Raw genomic sequence first — 19429 nt, 5'->3', positions numbered from 1 at the left:
ATGGTACTGGCACCAAAACAGAAATATAGACCAATGGAAGAAGATAGAAAGCCCAGAAATAAACCCATGTCCCTATGAGTACCTTACTTTTAACAAAGAGGCAAGACCATTCAATGGGGCAAAGACAGCCTCTTCAATAAATGGTGCTGGGAAAACTGGACAGCTACATGTAAAAGAATGAAATTAGAACACTTCCTAACACCATACACAAAGATAAAGTCAAAATAGATTAAAGACCTAAATGTAAGACCAGAAACTATAAAACTCTTAGAGGAAAACATAGACACAACACTCGTTGACATAAATCAAAGCAAGATCGTCTGTGACCCGCCTCCTAGAATAATGGAAATAAAAACAAAAGTAAACAAGTGGGACCTGATTAAACTTAAAAAAGCTTTTGCACAGCAAAGGAAACTATAAGCAAGGTGAAAAGACAACCCTCAGAATGGGAGAAAATAATAGCAAATGAAACAACTGACAAAGGATTAATTTCCAAAATATATAAGCAGCTCATACAACTCAATACCAGAAAAACACACAACGCAATCAAAAAGTGGGGAAAAAACCTAAACAGACATTTCTCCAAAGAAGACATATGGATGGCTAACAAATACATGAAAAGATACTCAAAACTGCTCATTATTAGAGAAAAGGAAATCAAAACTACAATGAGATATCACCTCACACTAGTCAGAATGGCTCTCATCAAAAAGTCTACAAACAATAAATGCTGGGATGGGTGTGGAGAAAAGGGAACATTCTTGTACTGTTGGTGTGAATGTAAACTGATACAGCCACTATGGAAGATGGTATGGAGATTCTTTAAAAAATAGGGATAAAACCACCATATGACCCAGCAATCTTGCTACTATGCATACACCCTGAGGAAATCAAAATTGAAAAAGACACATGTATCCTATTGTTCATTGCAGCACTATTTACAATAGCTAGAACATGGAAGCAACCTAGATGTCCACTGACAGATGAATGGATAAAGAAGTCGTGGTACATATAAACAATGGAATATTACTCAGTCATAAAAGGGAACACATATGAGTCAGTTCTAATGAGGTGGATGAACCTATAACGTATTATACAGAGTGAAGTAAGTCAGAAAGAGAAAGATAAATATTGTATTCTAATGCATATTTATGGAATCTAGAAAAATGGTACTGAAGAATTTATTTACAGGGCAGCAATGGAGAAACAGACATAGAGAATAGACTTATGGACATGGGGAGGGGACGAGAGGGTGAGATTTATGGAAAGAGTAACATGGAAACTTACATTACCGTATGTAAAACAGATAAGTAGCCAGTGGGAATTTGCTGTGTGGCTCAGGAAACTCAAACAGGGGCTCTGTATCAACCTAGAGGGGTGGGGTGGGGAGGGAGATGGGAGGGAGGTTCAGAAGGGAGGGGATGTATGTATACCTGTGGCTGATTCTTGTTGACGTTTGACAGAAAACAACAAAATTCTGTAAAGCAATTATCCTTCAATAAAAAAACAATTAAAAAAGAAAAAAAGAAATCCATGTTAAATATAAAAATACATATATGAAAACTAAATGGTGAGCTTCCTTAGTGGCTCAGTGGTAAAGAATCCACTTGCTAATGCAGGAGACACAGATTCGATCCCTGATCTGGGAAGATCCACATGCCTCAGAGTAATGAAGCCCGTGTACTCTCTCCCGTGCCAGAAAGCCACAATTACTGCGCTCATGTGCTGCAACTACTGAAGGCTGAGCACCTAGAGCCCGTGATCCGAAACAAGAGAAGCCAGCACAACGAGAAGGCTATGCACTGAAACAGAAGAGGAGCCCCTGCTCACCACAACTAGAGAAAGCCCACGTGCAGCAACAAAGACCCAGCACAACCAAAGTAAAAAAGTTAAATATATATATGTTTTTAAAAACCTACATGGATGGATAAAAATATGCCATGATAACACTAAAAGAAAGCAGGAGTAGTTATGTTCATTTCAAATACAACAGACGTTAAGGCAAGGGAAATTATCAGGAATACAGAAGCTGATTACATAATGATAAAGGGCTCAATTTTCCAAGAAGATGTAACAGTCCTTAGCTTGCATATGCCACAACAGAGTGGAATATCTTTTTGTCTCTTCATAATTGTTCATGGGGTTCTCAAGGCAAGAATGCTGAAGTGGTTTGCCATTCCCTTCGCCAGTGGACCAAATTTTGTCAGAACTCTCCACCATGACCCAGCCATCTGTCTTGGTTGGCCCTACATGGCATGGCTCATAGTTTCAGTGAAAAAGCTGACTTAAAACTCAACATTCAAAAAACTAAGATCATGGCATCTTGTTCCATCACTTCATGGCAAATAGATGGGGCAACAATGAAAACAGTGACAGACTTTATTTTCTTGGGCTCCAAAATCACTGCAGATGGTGACTGTAGCCATGAAATTAAAATACACTTGCTCCTTGGAAGAAAAGCTATGACAAATCTAGATAGCATATTAAAAAGCAGAGACATTCTGTTGCCAACAAAGATCCGTCTAGTCAAAGCTATGGTTTTTTCAGTAGTCATGTATGGATGTGAGAGTTAGACCATAAATAAAGCTGAGCACTGAAGAATTAATGCTTTTGAACTGTGGTGTTGGAAAAGACTCTTGAGAGTCCCTTAGACTGCAAGGAGATCAAACTAGTCAATCCTAAAGGAAATCAGGCCTGAGTATATACATTGGAAGGATTAATGCTGAAACTGAAACTCCAGTACTTTGGCCACCTGATGTGAAGAACTGACTCCTTGGAAAAGACTCTGATGTTGGGAAAGGTGGAAGGTGGGAGAGAAGGGGATGACAGAGGATGAGGTGGTTGGATAGCATCACCGACTCGATGGACATGAGTTTGTGCAAGCTTTGGGAGTTGGATAATGGACAGGGAAGCCTGGCGTACTGCAGTCCATGGGGTCACAAAGAGTTGGACACGATGGAGCAACTGAAATGAACTGAATAACAGAGTGTCAAATTATACAAGGGAAAAATCTAATAGAACTGTAAAAAGAGAAATAGATGAATTCACTATCATACCTGGAGATTTTAACATCCCTCAATAAAATGCACTGATCCAGCAGGCAGAAGATGTATAAGAACGTGGCTGAATTTTAAAAAAGCCATAAGGAGTGAATATAAGGACTCTATAGACTACTTTCAGAGAAGGCAAAGGCACCCCACTCCAGTACTGTTGCCTGGAAAATCCCATGGACGGAGGAGCCTGGTGGGCTGCCGTCTATGGGGTCACACAGAGTCGGACACGACTGAAGCGGCTTAGCAGCCGCAGCATAGACTAGTTTATTCAACTACAGCAGAAAACACCTTCTCCTTAAGCTTACATGGAACATTCACCAAGACAGACTATACTCTGGGCTATAAAACATACCTTAACAAAATTATGAAAGAATAGAAATCATATAATGCCTACCCTCAGAGCACAATGGAATTAAATCAGAAATAAATAACAGAAAGCTTACTTGAAAATCTCAAATTGTGGGGAGATTTACAAGCATATTTCTAAGTAACACATGAATCAAAGAAGAAATCTCCAAAGAAATTTAAAATTATTTTGAATTAAATGAAAATGAAAACATAAATTGTCAAAAATTTGTAGAATACAGTGAATCAGTACTTAGAGGGAAATCTGTGGCACTGAATATATTATAAAAATGTACATTTATAAAAAAGGAATATCTAAGACAAATAATCCAAGTTTCCAACTCAGGTAACTAGAAAAAGAAGAGAAAATTCAATCCAAAGTAAGTAGAAAACAAGAATTAGAGTTGAAATCAAGTGAAAATGCAAACAGAAAATCAATAAGAGAAAATGAAACCAGAAGGTGGTCATGGAAAAAGATCAATAAAATCAACTAGCTAGGCTAACTAAGAAAGAGAGGAAACAAACTACTGTCAGCAGAAATGAAAGAGGAGACGTCACTCCAGATCCTACAGGCATAAAAGGATGATAAAGGAGTACTCCGAACAAGTTTGTTTTTTTTTAAGATCATGACATCTGGTCCCATCACTTCATGGCAAATAGATGGGGGGAAAATGGGAACAGTGACAGACTTTATTTTCTCGGGCTCCAAAATCACTGCAGATGGTGACTGCAGTCATGAAATTAAAAGACAATTGTTTCTTGGAAGAAAAGCTATGACAAACCTAGACAGTGTGGTGAAAAGCAGACACATCACTTTGCCGACAAAGGTCCATATAGTCAAAACTATGGTTTTTCCAGTAGTCATGTATGGATGTGAGAGTTGGACTGTAAAGAAAGCTGAATGCTGAAGAATTCATGCTTTTAAACTGTGGTGCTGGAGAAGACCCTACAGAGTCCCTTGGATAGCAAGGAGATCAAATCAGTCAATCCTAAAGGAAATCAACCCTGAATATTCATTGGAAGGACTGGTGCTGAAGCTACAGCTCCAATACTTTGGCCACCTGATGCATAGAGCTGATTCACTGGGAAAGACCCTGATGCTGGGAAAGACTGAGTGCAGGAGGAGAAGGGGATGACAGAGGATGAGATGGTTGGATGGCATCACTGACTCAATGGACATGGGTTTGAACAAACTCCAGGAGATGGTGAAGGACAGGGAAGCCTGGCCTGCTGTGGTCCATGGGATCGCAAGGAGTTGGACATGATTGAGTGACTGAACAACAACTGAACAAGTTTATGCCAACAAATTTGATAATCTACATGAAATAGACAGATACTTGAAAGATACAATCTGCCAAAACTTGCACAAGAAGTAAACTAAATGAGTAGGCCTATATATTTTACAAGAAATTGAAAGTACCAGGCTTGGATAAATTCACTGGTGAATTCTGCTATACATTTAAGGACAAAATTATACCCATTTTTTACAATCTCTTTTGGAGGACAGATGCCAAAGCAATACTTCCTAACTCATACTATGAGGCTAAAATTACACTAATACTAAAAGCAGATAAGGCATTACAAGCATAGAAACCTTAAAGACCAATATGATCATAGATGATAAAGAACATTTACAAAACTTCTACTACTAATAATCATATTAATGGGAAGAAACTTGAAGCTTGCCCACTAAGATTAGGTACAAGTCAAAGATGTCCCCTTGCACCATATTTTTTCAGACTTCATACTAGAAAGTTGAGCTAATTCAGTAAGAACAGAAAAGGAAATAAAAGCTATACAGAGTGGGAAGAAAAAATAAAACTGTTTTTGTTGAAAGATTAAATTACTTTCTGTGCAGAAAATCTAAAATAATTGACAAAAAACCAAAACTAATCAACAGTTATAGCAAAGTTGCAGGATATAAGTTAAAATAACAAAGCTAATCATTTTCTTACATACCAGCAGTGAACAAGTGGACTCTGAAATTAAAAAGAAGATACCATTTATCAAATTAAATAATTATGTATAAATCTTACAAAATATGTACAAGATCTAGATTAGAAAAATCTTAAAACTCTGATAAACAAAATCAAAGAAGAACTAAATTAATGGAGAATAGTCATTGATAGGAAGACTCAATATTGTTAAGATGTCAGTTCTTCCCAATTTGAATTATAGATTCAATGAAATCCCAATCAAAATCCCAACAAGTTATTTTGTGGATATCAAGAAACTGGTTTAAAAGTTTATATGGAGAAGGCAAAGACCCAGAATAGCCAACACAATACTAAAGGAGAAGAACAAAGCTGGAGGACTGAAACTACCTGACTTCAAGATTTACTACAAAGCAACAGTAATCAAGACAGTGTGATATTGATAAATAGATCAATGTGCAATAGATAAGAGAGACCAGAAATAGACCAGCATGCGTGTTAAGTCGCTTCAATCACATCCAGCTCTTTGCAACCCTGTGGACTGTAGCCCGCCAGCCTCCTCTGTCCACTGGATTCTCCAGGCAAGAATACTGGAGTGGGTTGCCACGCTCTCCTCCAGGGAATCTTCCCAACCCAGGGATTGAACCCTTGTCTCTTATGTCTCCTGCATTGGCAGGTGGATTCTTTACCACTAGTGCCACCTGGGAAGCCCCCGGAAATAGACTTAAATACAGTCAATTGACTTTTGACAAAGGAGCAAAGATAATGCAGTAAAGATTGTCTTTTCTACATACGGTGCTGGAATAACTGGACATCCACAGGCAAAAAATCCAATTCTAGACATAAGACCAGACATCCCTCATAAAAATTAACTGAAAATGTATTCTAAGTCTAAATTAAACCACAAAACTATATAACACCCAGAAGATAACTCAGATGATTGAGTTTGGCAATGGTGATGAACTTAACAGATTGAAAAAAAACAAAGATACAATCCATGAAAGAAAGAACTGATAAACTAACTAGAGAGAGAGAGAGAGAAAAAAAAGGAGGAGGCTCAAATCTCCAATAAATAAAATTATAAATTAAAGAGGAAACATATTAAAAATGATACCACACAAATACAAATGATTGAAAGAGACTACTATGAAAATTATATATTAACAAATTGGACAACCCAGAAGAAGTGCATAAATTCCTATAAACATACAACCTACCAATACTGAATCATGAAGAAGCAGAAAATCTGAACAGACCAATTACTAGCAAAGAGATTGAGACAGTAACCTTAAATTGCTAACAAAGAAAAATCCAGTTGTTAGGGAAAACACATTGACTGAAACTGCCCACTCTGGCCGGCCACCACAGTAAACATCTGCATGAGTTATTTTACAACAGGAAGTCCTAGTAAGGAACATGGAACTAACAAGGCACCACCAACCAGAAATTCTTCTGGTTGGAAGGAAGTCAAAAGGAGACGCCACATGTCCTACTGACTTCCCAGAATCCTCCTCATTGGAATCCATTTTGGCTAAACAATGTGTGTGCCACCAGGAAGGACCCTGAGTCAGAATGATTCACCAGAGACAATTCGGAAACTAATCCTACCACCATAAAACTCAAGACTGTGAGCTATCTGACAGAGCAGTCCTCCTGGGTTTCCTTATCTTCCTGGTCTCTGCCTGGGTGCCCCCTTCCAATAAAGTCTCTTGCTTCATCAGCATGTGTGTCTCCTTGGACAATTCATTTCCGAGTGTTAGACAAGAGCCCACTCTCAGACCCTGAAAGGGGTCTCTCTTTCTGCAACACAGCCAAACAGTTTCACAGGTAAATTCTACCGCTTAGAGGACTAATATAAATCCTCCTCAAAGTCTTCCAAAAAAAAAATCAACAATAATAATAAGAACACTTCCAAACTCATTTTATGATGGCCACACTACTCAGATACCAAAACCAGACAAGAATACGACAAGAAAGGATAATTAGGCCAATATCCCTGATGAATATTGATGTAAAAGTCCTCAATAAAATATCAGCAAACCAAATTCAACAATACATTAAAAAGATTACACACTATGACTGATACGGTGATTTATAATAAGAAATACATATTTGGGCTTCAACCCCATTCCTGACACAGAGCTCCTGGGAACCTTGAAATTTCTTAAGTGAAAACACTTATTAAGGTATCTCTTGTTATATTAATGAGGTGGCTTTTAGACTTCACTTAGGGGTGGGGGCTGGTTGCCAAGAGAACCAACCATGTTACTAGAGGGTTGGAATTTTCAGTCTTACCTCCTTGACCTCCAGGAGGGAAGAAGGGTCTGCAGGTTGAACACTTGCCAACAGCCAACGGTTTAATCAATCATGCCTATTAATTAACAAAGCCTCCCTCAAAACCCCAGAAGATGGTATATGGAGAGCTTCCAGGTGAACACATGGAGACCAGGGGAAAGCGGCACACCTTGAAAGGGCAAAGAAGCTCTATGCCCTTTCGCCCATATCTTGCTGTACAAATTTCTTCCATCTGGATGTTTCTGAGTTATATCCTTTTATAATAAACCAGTAATCTAGAAAGTAAAATGTTTCTTTGAGTTCTGTGAGTCATTCTAGCATTTTAATCAAACCCAAGGAGGGAGCTGTGGGAACCTCCAATTTGTAACAAGTCAGGTAGAAGCATAGGCGACAACCTGGGCTCATAATTGCATCTGAAGTGCAAGGCAGTTTTGTGCAACTGGGCCGTTTACCTGTGCAATCAGATGCTATCTCTGATAATATCAGAATTGAGCTTAATTCTCAAATAGCCTGCTAGTGAACAGACCTACTTATTGCTGTGGGGAAGCCTACACAGACACAGACAGACATACACACACACATTGGAATTAGGTTGAGGGGCCTAATTTAATGACCAAGTGGAATTTATTCCTAGAATACAAAGATAGTTCAATAGCCAGAAATCAATCAGTGTGATATACCACATTAACAAAATGAAGGATAAAAAAAATCTTAAAAGCATCTCAACAGATGCAGAAAAAACATTTGATTTCAACATTCATTTACAATAAAAATTCTCAACAAAATAGGTACAGAAGGCAAATAGCTCAGTATAGTAAGGGCCATAGATGACAAACACATAACCGACATCACATTCAATGATGAAAAAGTGAAAACTTTTCCTCTAAGAATGTCCACTCTTCCGTTTTTATTCAACATAATACTGGAAGACCTAGTCAGAGCAATTAGGCAAGAAAGAGAAATAAAAGGCATGCATGTCTAAAAAGGAGAAGTAAAACTCTCTATTTGCACATGACAGGAGATACATACACATACATACACAAACACACCATAAAGACTTCACACACAAAAAAACAAAATTACAACTAATCAATAAACTCAGTAAAGTTGTAGGATATAAAAAATCAACTGCATTTCTAAACACTAACAATGAATTATCTATTATAAAAAAAGAAATTAAGAAAACAATCACATTTACAACTGCATCAAAAAGACTAAAATACCTAGGAATAAATTTAACCAAAGAGGCTTATAATCTGTTTACTGAAAACCATTGAGGTTTTGAGGAAAGAAAGTGAAGAAGACACAATTACGTGGAAATACACACTGTTTTCATGGATCAGGAGAATTAATATTGTTAAAATGTCTATACTACCCAAAGTGACCTATAGATTCAATGCAATCCCTATCAAAATTCTAATGCTATTTTTCACAGAAACAGAAAAAACAATCTTAAAATTTAAGATTTTAAGATTTCTGAACAATCAAAGCAGTCTTGAGAAAGAAGAGGGGGAGATATCATAATTCCTGATTTCAAACTATTATCAGTTCAGTTCAGTCACTCAGTTGTGTCCGACTCTTTGTGACCCCATGGACTGCAGCACACCAGGCTTCCCTGTCCATCACCAACTCCCAGAGCTTACTCAAACTCATGTCCATCGAGTCGGTGATGCTATCCAGCCATCTCATCCTCTGTTGTCCCCTTCTCCTCCCGCCTTCAATCTTTCCTAGCATCAGGGTCTTTTCCAATGAGTCAGTTCTTTGCATCAGGTAGCCAAAGTACTGGAGTTTCAGCTTCAGCATCAGTCCTTCCAATGAATATTCAGGACTGATTTCCTTCAGGATGGACTGGTTGGCTCTCCCTGCAGTCCAAGAGACTCTCAAGAGTCTTCTCCAACACCACAGTTAAAAAGCATCAAAAGCACAATTCTTCTGCACTCAGCTTTCTTTATAGTCCAACTCTCACATCTGTACATGTAAACTATATTACAAAACTATAATAATCTAAACAGTATGGCATTGGTATACACACATCAGTCAGAAAAGACAGCCCAGAAACAAACTCATAAATATATGAATCAACTAAATTATGACAGAAAGGCCAGGAATATACAGTAGGGAAAAAACAGTTGCTTCAATAAATGATACTGGGAAAATGGATAAACCACATGCAAAAAAAAAAAAAAGACACTGGACCCTATCTTATACTAAACACAAAAATCAACTCAAAATGGATTAAGGAATTGAATGTTAAGACCTAAAACTGTAAAACTCCCAGAAGAAAATATAATAGAGGACAAGAATGACATTAGTCTTAGCAATGACTTTTTGATTTGACAACGAAAGCAAAGGCAACAAAAACAAAAATAGATTAAATGGAACTACATCAAACTAAGAAGTTTCTATGCTGCAAAAAACTTCTACACTATCAACAAAATGAAAAGGCAACCTAAATAAGGGAAGAAAATATTCACAAAGTATATGTCTGATAATGAGTAAACATCCAAAATATATAAAGAACTCATATAACTCAACAGGGAAAAAAAATGAAACAATCTGATTAAAAAGTGGGCAGAACATATGCATAAACATTTTTCCAAAGAAGATATGCAAATGCCCAACAGGTAAATGAAAGGTACTCAATATCACTAATCATTAGGGAAATGCAAATCAAAATCACAGTGAAATATCATCCCACACCTATTAGGATGGCTATCATAAAAAAGACAAAAGATAACAAGTGTTGGTGAGAATGTGAAGAAAAGGGAACCCTTGGTGTAACACTAGTGGGAACACAAATTGGTGCAGCTACTATGGAAAACAGTATAGAGGCTCCTCAAAAAATTAAAACTAAAACTATCAAATGATCTAGCAATCCCACTTCTGGGTATATATCCAAAGGGAATAAAAACAAAGTATCGAAAAGATATTTGTTCTCCCATGTTTATTATGTATATTCAAAATAGTTAAGATATGAAAACAAGCTAAGTGTCCAACAATAGAAGAATGAATAAAGATGTGGTATTTATATTTATATCTGTACACACACACATACACACAATCAGGTATTATTCAGGCACGAGAAGGAAGGAAATCCTTGGCTGTGACAACATGGAGGGCATGACCTTGAGGGCATTATGCTAAATGAAGTAAGTTAGAGAAACAAATATGGTATCACTTTATGTGGAATCTAAAAAAATATAAACTCATAGAAACAGAGACTAGAATGATGGCTACTAGGGACTGGGGGTGTGGGAGAAATGGGAAGATGTTGATCAAAAAGTACTTAAAACTTCCAGTTATAAGATGAATAAGTTCTGGGGATCTAAAAATACATCATGCTGATTGTAGTTAATAATGGGCTTCCCTGGTGGCTCAGATGTAAAGAATCTGCATGCAATGCAGGAAGCCTGGGTTTGATCCCTGGGTTGGGAAGATCCCCTGGAGGAGGGCATGGCAACCCACTCCAGGATTCTTACCTGGAGAAGCCCCATGGACAGAGGAGCTTGGCGGGCTACAGTCCATGGGTTTGCAGAGACAGACATGACTGAGTGACTAAGTACAGCACAGCATGGCACATAGTTAATAATACTGAATTGCATATTTGAAAATTGCTAAGAGTAGATCTGAAATATTCTCACAGCAAAAAAAAAAAAAAGAAATGGCAGTCTTGTGATGTGAGGGAGGTATTAACTAACACTCTGGTGGTAGTCATTTACAACTTAAAAGTGTATCAAATTAATCCATACATCCTAAAAAATACACCGCGTTATGTATCACTTATATCTCAGTAAAGGCGGGGGAAAATAAAGTGTAATAAATAAGTAAAAACTCTGATGTTTTCTCTTGTGCCTACATGGAAACATAACAGAAGCCAAGTGCATTTTTGTCTTATTTTGTAATAAACCCAAACATCTTTTAAAAAATTTCCTAAATTGTATCCAAATTATTTTAGATATATGCTTTACATATTTAAATCTTTTATATAAATAAAACATTTTTATTTATTTTAAACTTTAATAATATTTTATTCAAAAATAAATTTTATTTAAATTTTCTTATATTAAAACTGGATTATTTGGTTTACAAAAGAGAATTAAAACATTTCTCCTTTCAGTTCACAGCTGTTTCATGGGGAAAAGATAAAATCAAAACACCAGAGATTTCTCTGACTCATGAGAGTAGGACAACTAGTTCAAAGTATTGTGCTAAATTGTAAATGTATCTTCCTGTGTCTTAAGAGGATATTCTCAAACTCTATCATAGTGCTAGTTAATTGCAGCACTAACTTAAGACCAATCATTCAGAATCTTTAGAAAAAGGAATTAAATAATTCAAATGTGTATTTGATTTAATATTTCATCAACAGAACTGTACTTCTGCCTTAAAATTGAATCTCTAGATATGACTGAACTAGCTGTGTTGCTTCTGTTCACCTGGTATTAGCACTAACTAAGAACAGGAATTTTTTTTTAGATGAACTTATCAATACACACATATGGTACAGAAATACTTGGAGTGTTGAATAACTATTTTGTATCTCGTGGTTTTCCTAGAACAACTGAGTTGACATTTGCATTCACAGTACAAAAAGCAAGTAACGTTGTACCCAACACAGATCAGAGCAGCGACAGTGGCCACTGTACACTCTGATGCTACAGACTGTAACAACACTGCCAGTTTCACATAAAAGCGCATTTCACAGCAAGTATTAATATAAAATATTAATTTTCTTAATTTTACCCTTGAGGACACTTTGAACTTGAAAAAAATTCTGTGTGGTGAAAAGTATGCATAAAGCATTTCTGCTATATACCAAAAAATGATGATTGTCTAGAGGAAAAGCACTTGTGTAACTTGCTGAGCTGCAAGATCAACTAGCCACTTTTTTTTTTATAAACTTACTTGAGAAAAATGACTGGCGGACAAACAAAGGTTATTTAGACTTGAATATTTGGCACATACTTTTTCAAAATTACAGAAGTGACCTTAGCATACTAAGAAAAACAACTGACAGCATTGTAACCAATGATAAATTTGAGTTTTTAAGCAGGAATTAGAATCTTTGAAAATTTGCATTCACCAATGTGAGCTTTATAGCTTCCCAACACTTAAAAGACATTCCTGATAAGACTAGTTGTGAATGAATGTAATTTTGATAGTATAAAATGAAAATATGTCAATGTTTGGAAGATCGGCATAACTTAATGAACCAATATTTTCCAAACAAACCATGCATGAAACTAAAAAATCCATTTAAAGTGCAAGACAGACCAATGGGTTTTAATGTAATAGTATGAAAAGCTTATTTACATAATTTCAGAATCCACATTGCAACTAACCTTTAAAAAACCCCACCATTTTCAAGTTTTGGTGAGGTATTCACCTCAAATATCCACAATCTGAGATGGCTATTAAAATATACTAGTCCTTTTTCCAAGTGCATGTCTATGTGAAGGGGATTTTCTTATACTTCAACCAAAAAACAAACTGCATTAGACTGAATACAGAAATACTGTGAGAACCTAGCTGTCATCTTTTAAGTCAAAAATAAAGAAGTTTGCAAAAATGTAAAAACAATGTCATTCTTGGGGGACAATTATTTTTTCTTGGAAAAGGTCAGTTTTTTGTTAAAAAATATGCTATTTGTATTAATATTTAATCAATTTATTGTTATTTTAAAAGGAAATGATAAATATTAAAAAATTTTTTGTTTTAATTTCAAGTATGGTTAATATTGACAGATAGAACCCACATTTTTTAAAAAGTTCATTGAGATCTTCAGTAATTTTTAGGAATATACAGTATACTGAGACCAAAACATTTGAAAATTACTTTTCCAACATACTGAAGTATTCTAAAAAAAGGAAAACAGAATTGGATGATGAAGTAAAGGGTCATCACTTACAGCAAAAAAGCCTCATTCACAGCATCAAAGAACTCAGGGCAGAGAACTTCCTGAGGTTCATGTCCATGGTAGGTGAGCAGAGCCTCTACCAGTGGTCCAAAATCCGGCAAAGTAACAAGTGGGATACAGATTCGCGACAGGGACCTTACTCGTTCAGGAGACATCCTATGGAATAAATAAAATGAGAAATAAGCACCCAAATCTTAGAGCCACACACAGTTAAAGGCATATAAAATCTTCATGCTGAAAGAATTTAATTATTTCTTTGTATTATTTTTTTGATTTGAATTTCTTTGAATTATTTCTTTCATTTCTGAGGTTATAACTACTGATATTCATCACATTTGCAATTAAAACAAAGACACCTAAAATATTTATTAACTAGCTAAAAGTATGAAAAACGAATCCATTTGATGTTAACATGAATAACATTTTTTGTTAAACAATATTTTACAAAACAAAAAAATATTTAGTGAGAAGAGTGGCACTCTTTTATATGTTTACAAATCTCTTTCCTATACAGTTTGAAAGAAGGCAGTGGATTCTTATATTTAGTTGTACATATTTATTGCAACATTATCCACAAATTACTGGTCAAGCATTACCCTGAAAGCTGAATCAAAATGATATCAAATTTGATACACAGATTAGCATTACCCTGATCTCTGTATCAAAAAGTTAAAAACAAAAAATAAGCTTTTCTTACTTTTGATTTCTTTGTCCTTTTGTATTATATCCTAGCAGAACTACTCAGCTCAATCTTTGGAGTCATTGTTTGTTATTTAGCTTTATCTCCTATTCAGCTTATTTATTGACTCCTGCCACTCCCTCCCCACCCCCAAATGTCTCCTCTTTAGAGAAAAAAAAAAATTCCTATTTCAAGGATTTAATAGTTTCTCTTCTTAAGATAATTAATTGTTGTTTTTCAGTTGCTCAGTCAAGTCCACCTCTTTGCGATTCCATGGACTACAGCATGCTAGGCTTCCCCGTCCTTCACTGTCTCCCAGAGTTTGTTCAAACTCACGTCCATTGAGTTGGTGACAGCATCCAACCATCTCATTCTCTATCGCACCCGTCTCCCCCTGCCCTCAATCTTTCCCAGCATCAGGGTCTTTTCCAATTAGTTGGCTTTTCGCATAAGGAGACCAAAGTACTGGAGCTTCAGTTTCAGCATCAGTCCTTCCAATGAATATTCAGAGTTGATTTCCTTTAGGCTAATTAAGGAATAATAAGATTATTATTTCTTTTTTATTAAAATATCCAATCACTTATCCTTGTAAATGTATATACTGGTATATTTGCATTTTGTTTGTTACATTTGGCTCATTTTTCCTTATGGTGTCAATTTTTCACGAATATTGGTGATTTTCGCTTGTTCTTTCTGGAATTTGGGATTCCACATTAGCCTCTCCATGAATGCTCTGTTTAGGGTAGTTCACCTCCAGTGCTAGGGGGCTGGGTCAGGGATGTGGTGCTGGCTGGGGTTGCCAATAAATTGCATTCTGGGCATTAGAGCACCCCCCCAAACTGCTGGGAGTTGATAGCCATTTGATACCTATTCTCCTTTAAAGGCTCATCTCCCTCCTATTTGTTGGAAACATGACACCATTGTCTCTATTCTGGGGCTACTGGATGAGGCGGAGGAGTGGATGAGGAACTAGCCAGCTGGCTGCTATTACTGCAGTACTAACAAGTACTCTGCTGGGAGGGATTGGGGGCAGGAGGAGAAGGGGACGACAGAGGATGAGATGGCTGGATGGCATCACCAACTCGATGGGCATGAGTTTGAGTAAACTCCGGGAGTTTGTGATGGACAGGGAGGCCTGGTGTGCTGCGATTCACGGGGTCGCAAAGAGTCGGACACGACTGAGCGACTGAACTGAACTGAACTGAACGAGTACTACTATCTGGTTGGCTGCCATCTACCCTCCTATTTCTTGAATCCACCCTAAAAAAAAATGCTCTTACAAGCTTGTTGGGATGTGATATTTACCTTAAAAATATGCCACTACATACCACTTTAAGCCTTTCTCATAATTTGTGGGTCATCAGAAGCCCCCTCTTGTTCTCATGGTATTATGTATTTAATTGTTAAAATTACAGAAGTTGGGAATATAAAGTAAATGCTACGGCATTCAGGTGCTTAGTTCATCACTTGATTTCATTTTTTTACATTACATTTTCATGTTAATCTTCTGGCTAAATCGTGAGAGTTCCTACTCATCATAGGTTATGCACATTAATCTTCAGGATTTTTCCAAGTTTTCTACATTAGAGGTACTCAAAGTACAGGTCTAGAAATCAGCAGCAGCAGCATCCCTAGAAGTGAGGCCAAGGAATCTGTTTACATTTTTCCAGGGTAATCTTCTGCACACTAAAGTTTGAGAAACACTGCTCTACTATTTAACAGAAGTGCCTAGAATTAGATATCAATCTCTAGCAATAATCTGAATACTTTTAGGAAATATGATATAATTGCATGTAAGGTTTATATTGTTATTAATTTATTATAAATTATTAGTTTAGCTGTATTCTTTACTTGATAACAGCAAAATTCTCATAGAGACGATTTTTTGTCTAACTACACAATGATAAAAAAAAAAGTCAACAAAAGAGTCTGAAATGCAGTACTTGGGTGCAATCTCAAAAATGACAGAAGGATCTCAGTTCGTTTCCAAGGCAAACCATTCAACATCATAGTAGTCCAATTCTATGCCCCCACCACTGATACTTAAGAAGCTGAAGTTCACTGGTTCTATAAACCTAAAAGGTCTGGATCTAACACCAAAAAAAGATGCCCTTTTCATCACAGGGGACTGGAATGCAAAAGTCAAGAGATACTGGGAATACTAGATAAGTTTGACCTTGGAGTACAAAATGAAGCAGGGCAAAGGCTAACAGTTTCGTCAAGAGAACACCCTGGTCATAGTAAGCACCCTTTTCCAACAACCCAAGAGATGACTCCACACCTAGATGTCACTAGATGGTCAATACTGAAATCAGATTGATTATGTCCTTTGCAGCCAAAGATGAAGAAGTTCTATACAGTCAGCAAAAATGAGACCTGGAGCTCACTGTGGCTCAGATCATGAGCTCCTTATTGTAAGATCCAGACTGAAATTGAAAAAAGTAGGGAAAACCACTAGGCCATTCATGTATGACCTAAAATCAAATCCGTTATGATTAACAGTGGAGGTGATGCACAGATTCGAGAGATGAGACTCTGTAGACAGAGTGCCTGAAGAACTGTGGATGGAGGTTTGTAACACTGTGCAAGGGGTGGTGACCAAAATATCCCAAAGATAAAGAAATGTAAGAAGACAAAATGGTTGTCTGAGGAGACTTTACAAACAGCCGAGGAAAGAAGAGAAGTGAAAGGCAAGGGCTTAAAAGGGGAAAGATATATCCAACTGAATGCAGAGGTCTAAAGAACAGCAAGGGGAGATAAGAAGGCCTTCTTAAATAAACAATGCAAAGAAACAGAGGAAAACAATAGAATGAGAATGATTAGATATCTCTCCAAGAATACTGGGAGATATCAAAGGAATATTTCATGCAAGGATGGGTTCAATAAAGGACAGAAATAGTAAGGACCTAATAGATGCAAAAGACATGAAGAAGAGGTGGTAAGGATATACAGAAGAACTGTGCAAAATGATCTTAATGACCTAGATAACCACGATGGTGTGGTCACTCACCTACAGCAGACATACTGGTGTGTGAAGTCAAGAGGGTCTTATGAAGCATTACCACAAACAAAGCTAGTGGAAGCGATGGAATTCCAGCTGAGCTACTTAAAATCATAAAAGACGATGCTGTTAATGTGCTGCACTAGATAATGTTAGCAAATTTGGAAAACTCAGGAATGGCAACAGGACTGGAAAAGGCCAATATTCATTCCAATCCCAAAAAGGCAATGCCAAAGAATGTTCAAACTTCTGTACAATTTTGCTCATTTCACAACACAGAGTACTAACCATTATACAATCATGGCCAATTGCTCATTTCACATGCAAATAAGGTTATGCTCAAAATCCTTCAAGCTAGGCTTCAGCAGTACATGATCAAAAACTTCCAGATATACAAGCTTGGTTTCAAAGAGGCAGAAGAACAAGAGATCAAACTGTCAACATTTGCTGGATCATGGAGAAAGCAAGGGAGTTCCAGAAAAACATCCACTTCTGCTTCATTGACTACACTAAAGCCTTTGACTGTGTGAATCACAAGAAACTGTGGAAAATCCTTAAAGAAATGGAAATACCAGACCACCTTACTTTACCTTCTGAGAAACCTATATGCAAGTCAAGAAGCAACATTTAGAACTAGACATGGAATAACAAACTGGTTCAAAATTGGGAAAGTATGAGAAGATTACATACTGTCACCTCGCTTATTTAACTTCTATGTAGAATATGTCATGCAAAATATCAGGCTGGATGAATCACAAACTGGAACCAAGATTGCCAAGAGAATTATCAACAACCTCAGATATGCAGATGACACTACTCTAATGGCAGAAAGCAAAGAGGAACTAAAGAGCCTCTTGATGAGGGTGAAAGAGGAGAGTGAAAAAGCTGGCTTAAAACTCAACATTCAAAAAACTAAGATCATGGCATCCGCTCCCATCACTTCATGGCAAATGGATTGGGGAAAAGTGGAAACAATGACAGATTTTCTTGGGCTCTAAAATCACTGCAGATGGTGACTGCAGCCATGAAATTAAAAGGCACTTGTTCCTTGGAAGAAAAACTATGATTAACCTAGACAGTGTATTAAAAAGCAGAGACATCACATTGCCAACAAAGGTCCATTTAGTCAAAGCTATGGTTTTTCCAGTAGTCATATACAGATGTGACAGTTAGATTATAAAGAAGGCTGAGCACTGAAGAATCGATGCTTTCGAACTGTGCTGGAGAAGACTCTTGAGACTGCAAGATCAAACCAGTTAATCCTTAAGGGAATCAATCCTGAATATTCATTGGGAGGACTGATGCTAAAGCTGAAGCTCCAATACTTTGGCCACCTGATTCAAAGAGCCGACTCACTGGAAAAGACCCCAATGCTGTGAAAATTGAAGAGAAAAGGAGAAAGGGGCAGCAGATGATGAGATAGCATCATTGACTCAATGGAAATGAATTTGAGCAAACTCTAGGAGATAGCAAAGGATAGAGGAGTCTGGCATGATGCAGTCCATGGAGTTGCCAACAGTCAGAGATGATTTTCCAACTGAGCAACAATAACACAATGATATCTTCTCATTTTGAACAGTTTGTCTTTTCTCCTTAAATATTCACCCATTCTAAAATTCACTTCTTGTTCTTTACCACTTTTCTAAATGGCTGAGGTCTCTCAACAGCATTTATCTTCCACAGAGCTTTATCATCTTTCTCCAACTCACCATCCAGGTTGTTTTAGACCTAAAATTAATTTGTGTGTTTTTGAGTCTATAATCTAAGTTGTTAACAAAAAGACATATTTACCTTGAGTTGTAAATACCTTAAATTCTTGGAATATATGAGCTTACTGAGTGAGATAAGAGAAGAGAAAGCTGTTATGTTTGTGTGTGATGTAGGCTGCTTTTTTTGTGTGTATATTTTGCACAGCATCTAGCAGAATATTTTGCACAGAATAAAGGCTCTATGAAAGTTTGAGAAATTGCAAAATATGCCTGAGCATTACATGCACTCATAATAAATCCAGAATTCTGAAATACAGGAGGAGTACATGATGATCTTATCTCTATAGCCTTGACCAATCAGTTCTCTTCTCTAAAAGACCTATAAGTACAACTTTTCTCTCATTATCTTAAAAAAAAAAAAAGAAGGAGAGTCAGAGACTATGACTGGTCACTGAGTGGGTAAAAAAGATGACCTCAGCATCAAGGGCATTTATCA

The 19429-nt window shown here is 36.9% G+C and overlaps 1 protein-coding gene across 6 annotated transcripts in view; it reads right to left on the bottom strand.

Annotated features, from left to right (window-relative positions):
• Window positions 1-19429, bottom strand: part of FANCC (FA complementation group C) — a 303623-nt gene that overhangs the window by 67690 nt on the left and 216504 nt on the right. For all 6 annotated transcript variants that reach the window (XM_043927161.1, XM_043927163.1, XM_043927164.1 and 3 more), the window contains one exon: window positions 13536-13700. In XM_043927161.1, coding sequence (XP_043783096.1) covers window positions 13536-13700 — 165 coding nt within the window. The remainder of the gene's footprint in view (window positions 1-13535; window positions 13701-19429) is intronic.

This window comes from Cervus elaphus, chromosome 16, assembly GCF_910594005.1.
Source record: "Cervus elaphus chromosome 16, mCerEla1.1, whole genome shotgun sequence".
Lineage (NCBI taxonomy): Eukaryota > Metazoa > Chordata > Mammalia > Artiodactyla > Cervidae > Cervus > Cervus elaphus.
This window is presented reverse-complemented; position numbering and strand designations above follow the sequence as displayed.